Source organism: Siniperca chuatsi, linkage group LG10 (assembly GCF_020085105.1).
Source record: "Siniperca chuatsi isolate FFG_IHB_CAS linkage group LG10, ASM2008510v1, whole genome shotgun sequence".
Lineage (NCBI taxonomy): Eukaryota > Metazoa > Chordata > Actinopteri > Centrarchiformes > Sinipercidae > Siniperca > Siniperca chuatsi.
Genome location: NC_058051.1, coordinates 16,649,421 through 16,658,400, shown reverse-complemented (window position 1 = coordinate 16,658,400; position 8,980 = coordinate 16,649,421). Strand labels below are relative to the sequence as shown.

The 8,980-nt window shown below is 39.5% G+C and overlaps 1 protein-coding gene across 1 annotated transcript; it reads right to left on the bottom strand.

Annotated features, from left to right (window-relative positions):
• Nucleotides 1-984: 984 nt before the first annotated feature.
• On the bottom strand, nucleotides 985-8,704 carry LOC122883023 (proliferation-associated protein 2G4-like). The gene is made up of 16 exons (XM_044211073.1): nucleotides 8,486-8,704; nucleotides 6,685-6,813; nucleotides 6,497-6,602; nucleotides 6,311-6,380; nucleotides 6,040-6,132; nucleotides 5,889-5,952; nucleotides 5,700-5,778; nucleotides 5,545-5,623; nucleotides 5,322-5,455; nucleotides 5,120-5,214; nucleotides 3,774-3,901; nucleotides 3,531-3,584; nucleotides 1,806-3,441; nucleotides 1,685-1,711; nucleotides 1,420-1,442; nucleotides 985-1,305 (listed from the first exon to the last, which is right to left on the bottom strand). The coding sequence occupies exons 1-13, from the start codon at nucleotides 8,571-8,573 to the stop codon at nucleotides 3,382-3,384; spliced, it is 1,179 nt and encodes a 392-aa protein (XP_044067008.1). The 5' UTR covers nucleotides 8,574-8,704; the 3' UTR covers nucleotides 985-1,305; nucleotides 1,420-1,442; nucleotides 1,685-1,711; nucleotides 1,806-3,381.
• Between the last annotated feature and the right edge of the window lie 276 nt (nucleotides 8,705-8,980).

Sequence of the window (8,980 nt, the reverse complement as noted above, 5' to 3'; positions counted from 1 at the left end):
TTTAAGCTAGTTCTTGTAAAGTGTGAACTTGCACGACACACCCGCCTAAATCATAGGAAGTGGATTGAATTAGAAATGTTTTTTTAAGAGAAGTTTGCCCACAACGTCCCAGATGTGTCTCCAAGCCAATCAGGTTCAAAATGTTCCAAACTTTCAGTAGTTAAACTTGGATATTTCCAATTCATACTTTAATATAGCCCACCTCTACTCCACTATTGTCATATTATTGGAAAGGTACTTTTTAACTCTACATTCTGAGTTTGTTACTTTACAGATTAAAATTTTATGTAAAAACCGTGACCAACAAAATATGATGCAGTTGCAAATTAAGCTACCCAGAACTATATTAAGTTGTTCAAATTGGATTCACTTTGACAATTTACAACACTAACAGGCCTACACATTAATGCATTAGGTATGACCTAAAACAAGGTAAAAGGGCTATTCATTTTGTTGAGAATACTAATTTTATTCAAGTAAAAATTTAGATGCAGATCCTTTACTTGTAATAGTGTGTTTTCACACTAATATAATTGCTTTAAAGTAGGATCTGAATACTTCGTCCACCACTGGTTAGTTGCTCTCCAAAAAAGGTGCATCAGTTAGTGCAGTTACCTGGTTTAGTGACTGCTCTAAGTGGCCTTTTGCCACAGCACTAAGGTCGACTGTCCTAGTGTGACAAGCACAGGTGTGACTAATGGCTATCTTGAATTCTTGTGTCCCACTAAGCCAGACTGTATAATATCAGGAGCCTGAAACCAAAGCAGCTAAATGAAATTCAGCAATCATTAAATTGTATTTCATCTGTGCTTTTCCTACCAAAATGTCTGTTCCATGAAAAAACGCCATTTTACTTCAGCGCCTGTTAGGACACATACCACTACAAAAACGTTTAATCACCACTGAAGACTTGGAAAAGTCAACATACTTTGCACTTTAAAAGCAAACAGTTTGTATAAAAAAAATAATAATTAAAGAGATGCATTTTTTTAAACCAAAACCTTTAATCAGAGTATAAACAAAAACAAATGACAAAAGTTGAGGAATTAAAGTCCAGAATATCCCAGAGGAAAAGCCTGTCATCCAGCAGGTCTTGAATCAGCTCCAGCAGCAATCTACTGCTGCTTCAGCTCCGCTGCCTCAGGTTGATATGGGCACTGCTGGCCTCAGACTTGACACCGGGAGGGTCCTGGGTCTCCAGCTGAGCTCACCGGTCTGGGTGTTGGCAACATGTGCGTCACAGCCATGGCGGAGAGGGCAGTTTACTTGGACCTCTGCCTCATCTTTCTCCTTTTGCGCTTCAGTCTACAAAAGGGATCATTAAAATAACACAATCAGCCGAGAATCCTTGTCAACACGGTGTATAAGGTAGACTTGATACCACTGTATGACTGCAAAACACGTGCTAAGCAATCTTACCTGCGCATGCGCTTCTTTCTCCACTGCGAAAGATAAATACAATGTTAAAGTTACTTCCTCCTTTAATTAATGCATTGCTGAAAACAAATATACTCAACTCAAATGAATTAGATAAACATACATATGACTAAACGCGAATTTTAGTTGAATGTTAATGGACGTGCTGTGCTAGCCCGTCGATCTGCACAAGCGTGCTAGGTAGCAAGCAAATGTTAGCAACAATGGAAACTATGATTAATTGATCATACAGACATAAAGCACAAACCTTAGCTCTCATGTCGAGAAGGGAAGGCTGAAAAGAGAAGATAAGATGTGAAGAATTAGTTCGATTGATTTAAAAAGAAGATGATTGACTTGGATTCTGATACCAACAACTATCAACGTACCGATCACTAAGGAATCGTCTCTTTGAAGAACGTCATAACCTAGCGACGTCGAATTTATATAGCTTGTATACGTCACTTTGATTGGCCCATAGTAAACCATGTGAAATGCAGTTTTCTAGAACGTAAAGCAGAAAATGCTTGATGTACTAAACCATTGCTGCAGCTTTTTATGTGTTTTTACGGTTAATTGTCCCAGTTATTTATTTTTATAGCACTTTGTATTGTGCACATATGCAGCAGATCTCGCTGGTCTTCTAATAAACCGATTATATTCAAGTAGTTTGTTTTTTAACCTGGGGGAACGTTATGTGTGGTAGGTATTTAACAAGTCCTTCCAGTATTTTTAGTCATAGCTCAAATCTGTACTACTTTCAGGCCAACAAGAAATTAAGTATGTTGATGCTTCAGCATTTCTCCCACAAAATTATATTCCTGGAAGTGGGGGGCTTTGAAATTGCAGTTAGACCTTCGTATAGTAAGATACAATTTACAGAATGTAAATTAAATTAATTAAAAATAACTTGTTTCCAATGGTGGCAGAGGGGCCACTTGATTCATTAACGTTCAAAATCATGAAAAAAACAAAAACACTTCCACTCGTCAGGACAATGAGCTGAATTCACACAGTCGAAAAACACAACCACACAAATGATGTCAGGCAGCTTTTTAATGTTTCCAAAAATAGTCTCTGAAACTGGGATTTGTTTTACAAAAGCATCCATATATCTTAACAGGTATGGACTTCTTATGTAAACACAGACTGTCAGACTCAGCGGTGGCACCAGAAGACTGAATGCTGAACCCTTGACAGGAGTTAGACCATCCACAACTGAGAAGAGATACTTTTTTTTAATAGTTAAATTACTCACCCTGTAGGTCTTACAATGTTAGTTTTAGAAATTGTTAGCTGATTAATGTACAATAGATGCCTACAAGTATACACAATGTACTAGTAGATGGACCGAAGCAAGAGCAGTATAAATGCAGTAATTATGCTGAATTCAACAGTAATGATGACTAATGATGTCATACTTGCAACTTGTGTGAATGTCATATGACATCAGGGTTCAAGACAGTTGTTACACATTTCTGCCCACAACAAGTTAACGCTTCAGGTTTATGACCTCAAGGAAGTTATCTAAATGCCACACAATTACACTGACACAGTATTGTGCATTCATCATCCTTGGCCGCTCTGTCAAACTCATTTTATTTTCCATATCTTTCACTACAGTTATTGTAGAAAGGGACGAAGGCTCAAGGTCAGTCGAATGGTTAAATGTTCCAGTGAGTATATGCCCTTACACAAAAATATCCTCTTTTGAAGCAGAATTGTGTCCACACAGGAGGCTGTCTCGAGGACAGAGAGATTTACTAGGGACGTACGTGTATGTGTGTGTTTTAGGCGGATTGACAGAATTTAGGAGCAGCATCATCCCAGACTGACATCAGTTAGATTCAGAGGTATTCACAGCGGCTATGCCCGCAAGTGCCTCAGACAGCTGGGACAGAAGGATTCGTGACGTCTGTTCTTTGGGTCATCAGATGTCTGTCAGCATTTCTTGTAGCGAGAAATCTATTCTGCAGCTTCAGTCTCCATTGCCTGTCCTGTTGCACTCTCAACAGTCTTTGAAGCCTTTAAAAAAGAAAAGATTGAAATTAGAGGAAACATTTGGAACTTGTGATCTTTATTTATTTCATAAAACACACTGCCCTGCAGCTCACCTTCTTTTTCTTCTTCTTCTGAGTCTTACGGCTGGCTGAGCTTTGAAGCAAAGCCTTTAAACGGAGGAAAAAAGTAGACAAAAATGACTTTCATAACCTCATGAGGTACAGCACACAATACAACAATACATGATGCCTTTGAGAATGCTAAGTTAGCTAACAGCATGCTATAATGGTCCCTTTAGTCTAATGTTTTCTTCTCGGGAAGACGATGCAATATCCCATCCATCAAACACATTTTACCATCAGCTCTGGGTCCTCCACTTCATGCTCGGACTTGTAGAGCTCTGGCTCAAAGAGGCTGTTTGTGATTCGCAGAGGTCCATTGGCCATGAGCAGCACGGTGAACTTGAACTGGGCAACAAACTCACCTAGACAAAGATGAGTTTGAAAGTTGCATTAACAGTTCCACTTGGAATACAATCTGACCATCAAATTTTTAAGTTAACAGGGCCAAATATAATCAATTAGTAGGACATATAAATATGCTTCTCTCTTTAAAAAGCACTATCATTTAAAAAGACCCATCTGCATTTTGTTTTGTTTTTTTTGCAGAAGGACAATAATGCTGGTGAAATTTGCCAGATTTTTTTAAATGAATTAACTGGTTAGTTGAAGAAATGGTATTACTCAACAGGTGCTCAGACTGAAAATAGCATAAAAAACAAAACAACAAACAAAAACACACTCATTGCTGTAGTTGTGCTGCTACAGATACCAGTGAGACTCTGAAACACAATCCAGGAAGTCCAGTTTCAACAATACATAGGTGAGTTTTAATCCTTATCAGACACCCTTACACTGCATCACAATTTATGTCCCTACACTCGATTACATTATTTTTCATGGGACAGGAAGGAAATTGTCTTGGCTATGTGATCAGTAAATGACAAAATTTGATTCACAGGAGAAAATAAATGTGGGCTAAAACTAGAGCTGCAACAATTACTTGATTAATCAATAAGTCGATCGACAGAAATTTAATTGGCACCACACACCTGCTGATTCCAGCTTCTCAAATGTGAGGCTTTTCTTTGTCATACATGATAGTAAACTGAATATCTTTGGGTTTTGGACTGTTGGTTGGACAAAACAAGACATTTGAATGAGTCACCTTGGGTTGTGGGAAATTATCATTTCACAATTTCTTTGACATTTTATCAGACAAAACTACTGACAAATCACAAAAATAAGCCCTAGATGGAACTCTTAATCTCTCTTAACCGAGGTCTGTCTTCTGTTAGATAAAATGGACATTTCCTGTTAACAACTGGGTGCCATATTTTTGTTATGGTCACTCTCTCCTCTGTTAGAGTAGAGTTCTGCTGCAAACGTTATTCTTTTTGTGGAGACTGTGATGGACAATGAATGATAACCCTCATCTCTTAAGTGTTCTGGTTTAGTTTCTGTCTGCGTGTATCTGTTAACCTAAATTAACTGAAACCAACCAAGCCCAGTTTGCGGTTGTTAACACGAGAAGAGGACCAGAGCATGGAGTTTCAAGTACATGTGAAGTCTTCCAACAACTCAAAGAAACTTTCATACAATCCTACAAAGCCCTTAATTTCATCCCTCATTGTTCCACTCACCTTCTTTCTCATGCAGCACACTGAATGGCTGCAGCAGCTCATGTTTGGCACACTCCACCACGCCCAACCTGGCTTTGCCTTCATCCTCAAACGCTCTGAGGAAACAAAGAAGAAAAGAAAAATGAGGGGGTGAAACCTGGGAGATGATCTTATTAAAAGATAAAATGAAAAGTAATTGGAGTTCAAACTTAAAAGATGCTACCTCAGAGTGAAAGGCATTGTATCGAAGCGTCTCTCCATCTCACTGAAGAATGTCCGAGATGTCTTCATCTTTAAGCCGTACACCTTGTTGGGGTCTCGTTTGTAAACGGTGGTCCTCTGACCTCCATCCTTTGCCTGAATTACAAAACATATTTTAAATTCCTTGTCTTGATGGTATTTAAAAATGAAGCGGAAAAATCGAATTATACCATATTTCCTCTCACCTTCCCCTCTCCAGTGCTGATAAGCACATCCACTGCATATACCTCATGCACCTCAAACTCAGCCTTCTCATGGTCCTTTCTACAAAAACAAAGATCAGCCACTGGTTAAACACTCATCAGGTCAGTGACAAGAAGCACTCGCTAAATGAACTCACTTCTGCTGGTCTGTTGGGTTTTGGATGATAGTTTTCTCCCCATCAATCACATGTTGTTTGAGCTGATGGGACAGCATGCCTGTACACATTGAAGGAATAAAGTGAATCAAGCATGTCAAATTACATTCGTCAAATGTATACCATTGGAATCACAGAGCTTGAAGGTGCCAAATGTTCACAAACACTCACCCTCAATAGGGGAGCACTTGAATGACTTTGCAATCTTGTTCCAGGCTTCTGTGACCTGTGTGTTCTGATAGGAGAGACATATTGTTTATTTGATGAAGTGCGAAAAGTGATGCCGTTGGTCAAATCAGTGGTCTTGGTGGGAGAGCTTTACCTGGTTTCCTGGCTTAACAAGACGCAGAGCAGCCTCAGCACAGAGGTGAGCTGCTTTGATAACGTCAGCCTTCCGCCCTGTCAGTGGGTTCTCCTGAAGTGACACAGGAGGAAGGTTTAAGAGTTACAAGAGGTGAAATAAAGTATTATTAGCTGTTCATGGTGTAACTATACCAGTGATAAAGCAAGTTACATTACAAATCTTGGCTCTTGTGAACAAACCAATGAGTGCTACAGTGCAGTTATACTTCATTCCAACAGTGATGTCATACCTTGGTCACTCCAACAATGAAGCTGTGTGCCACATTTGAGATGAAGCCATCAACATGCACACCCAGATCACTGTGAACAAACAGAACAGGGTAAACATAAGGTAAAGAAAGTATGAACTGCAAATAGATTATAAACTATAGTATATCTAGTACACAGGTGGGATGGGTATACATTTGGCAGCTTACATTTTGATAAGGTCCCCATCCTTCAGTATGACATCAGGGTCACTCTTCAGAGGGGAGTAATGGCACACACAGTTGTTAACTGACACACAAGTAGGAAAAGCGATACCTGTGAAAGAAAGACAGTGAATGAGGGTTGTGCTGAGTCAGAGACACTGATGGTGACTGATGAAACACAACAAAAGACTTACCTTTCTTCATGTCTTTTTCCCTCTTAAAGATTTTCCCAGTTTCTGCCATGATGAAGGCATCTCCCTTTTCACACAGGCTGAGCACGGAGACTCCAGCCATAGCTGCCCCAACTACCGCCTTCAGAGCCTCTGCAGGGCAAGAGATAAAAATAGCCATGATGTGGTTAAAATGGTTTGTCAGTAAGAGAGTGTATATAGTTTCGGGCCGCACCTTACCATTATTTTCATCATCGTTTAATCTGTTGATTATTTTCTCGGCCAGTCAATTAATCGTTTGTTCCATAAAATGTCAGAAAATAGTCAAAAATGCCTGTTAGAATTTCCCAAATGCTCAGAGTGACATCCTCAAGTTCCTTGTTTTGTCTAACCCCCCCAGTCGAAAATCCATCTACTAATTTTCTGTCCACTGAATTGATTAATGGTCTAATCATTTCAACACTATTATCATTTATTTTTTCTGACTAAATGAACAGGTGCCAGGCTTCCACCACTTTGGAAAGACAGGATGGATAGTTTGGTAAACATTAAGATGAACAACTCTTGCTCACTGTTCAAGGCTCAGTTAATGGCTTTTGAGTGTTGACAGCAAATTACACTGTGCACAACTCATTTGATTTCGACTAAGCTGATGTTGCGTTAGCTCGAAGATAAACATTTGACAGATTGTCTGACAGCTGTATATCAGCTTGAAACAGCATAATACTAGTAGTAAATTAGATGTCTTAACTTAAGATAAGTAGGTCAACTGTGATAAGCTACAACACAAAATCACAAGGACATAGAGTGTCATTCATGTGAAGCACCTACAGCATGCAGTCACCTCCGGACTGTGAATGAAGATCAGGATAACTGGAAAATTGGATATTCGGAGGCAGCCTTTTACTGGGAAGTTGATTAACTGATTCCCTAGCACCACTAACCCTCATCTGAGATCAGTTTAGATCAAATTAACTATGGTAGTTATTTTGTGTTACATGGTTTTACTATATGTATTTAAACATTATGTGGCAGGAAGGTCTGCTATGCAATCGGCCTTGTTAGATTTAGATGAAAATGTAGCTATGTATTTATATTAAACAACTCCCAATTATGACACGACACTAATGGTGTTGTACGCATGTGGCCTTGAAAATAATATAATGCATAATATATTTGCCTCAACCACAAATAATACTGACTTTACACTGAGTTTGTGATTTTGTTTCAATATTTAAAGTACAATAAATTATTTATGTTTGACCAAATTTAACATAGAGTACTGCGTGTGTTAAACTAGCATCTGCTTACTCTGATTATGACTTTAAATGACAAAATTTAAGACAATCAGATCTTCAGTCTAGTCTTTCACATGACAATTTTATTTGTTTCAGATTTGAATTAGCTGTTGCTATACATTTAAATGTCAGCTACTCACTTGGAACCACCCCGTATTGTCATTCAATTTCGTACTTGTCATTGTTATCTGTTCTGTTAGCAGTTACAGCTAGCTAACGCTTGCTAGTCAGGTAGCTCAGCCACATAGCCACCTAGCTCACCAGGCTAATGTGACAGCAACGTGACGTTAAACAAATACGGGCTACTGTAAAGAAAAGCTCTGCCTAAATATATAGTAAGCTTTATGTGTCATTCATATTAAACACAGGCCCGCTTTCTAATGTGATCTACCTTTCGTATTGCTGCGGCACATGGCACAGCTGCTGCCTGGGTATGACTAGCTGACATTGCTAGCTAACATTAGACGGATCCTGATACTTATGGACTGTTGAGTCAAAACGGCACGTTACCGCTGCATTTGACTTACGATTCGCAATCTCGGCCCCCATCTTGTACTTGGTGACCACCAAATCATCGGCGATGGTCTGCTCCTGTGTCTCGTCATCTCCAGACATGTTGGCAGTGTGTCCGCGAACTCAGAGTAACTTTTTCCCCGGCGAGTGTCAGTCAGTCACAGGATAGACCACGCTGCTCTCTGCACCGGCCCGCCCGACTTCGGCTGCCAACCCACGATCACTAGATCCCGCCTGCTGCCAAAGACACACTCCGCAGTCAAAATAGTTCCCTGCTTAGCTTGGTGCGTTGAGTGTTACGCCCGAAAAAGGCAGGGGTGATGTTTTAAATCATATCGGGCATTTAAAATTAGACCATCAACGGGTAGTCATAGCCAACAGGATAGTCTGCTAATACATAACTAATTTATGCAATCTGTTTTGATTACCAATATGAAAAAACACATATCATGGCTTGCAGAAGCCAAAATGGCCGGTAGGTAGCCTACAATAAAGGGATAATAAAGTAA

Excerpts from the sequence above, each read along its gene's own strand:
- LOC122883023 (XM_044211073.1), bottom strand. The coding sequence starts at position 8,573 with ATGTCTGGAGATGACGAGACACAGGAGCAGACCATCGCCGATGATTTG. Across the intron at positions 6,603-6,684 it reads GGAAAAAGACATGAAGAAAG|GTATCGCTTTTCCTACTTGT; the intron begins GTAAGTCTTTTG and ends TTTCTTTCACAG. Across the intron at positions 5,779-5,888 it reads CAAGTGCTCCCCTATTGAGG|GCATGCTGTCCCATCAGCTC; the intron begins GTGAGTGTTTGT and ends CAATGTGTACAG.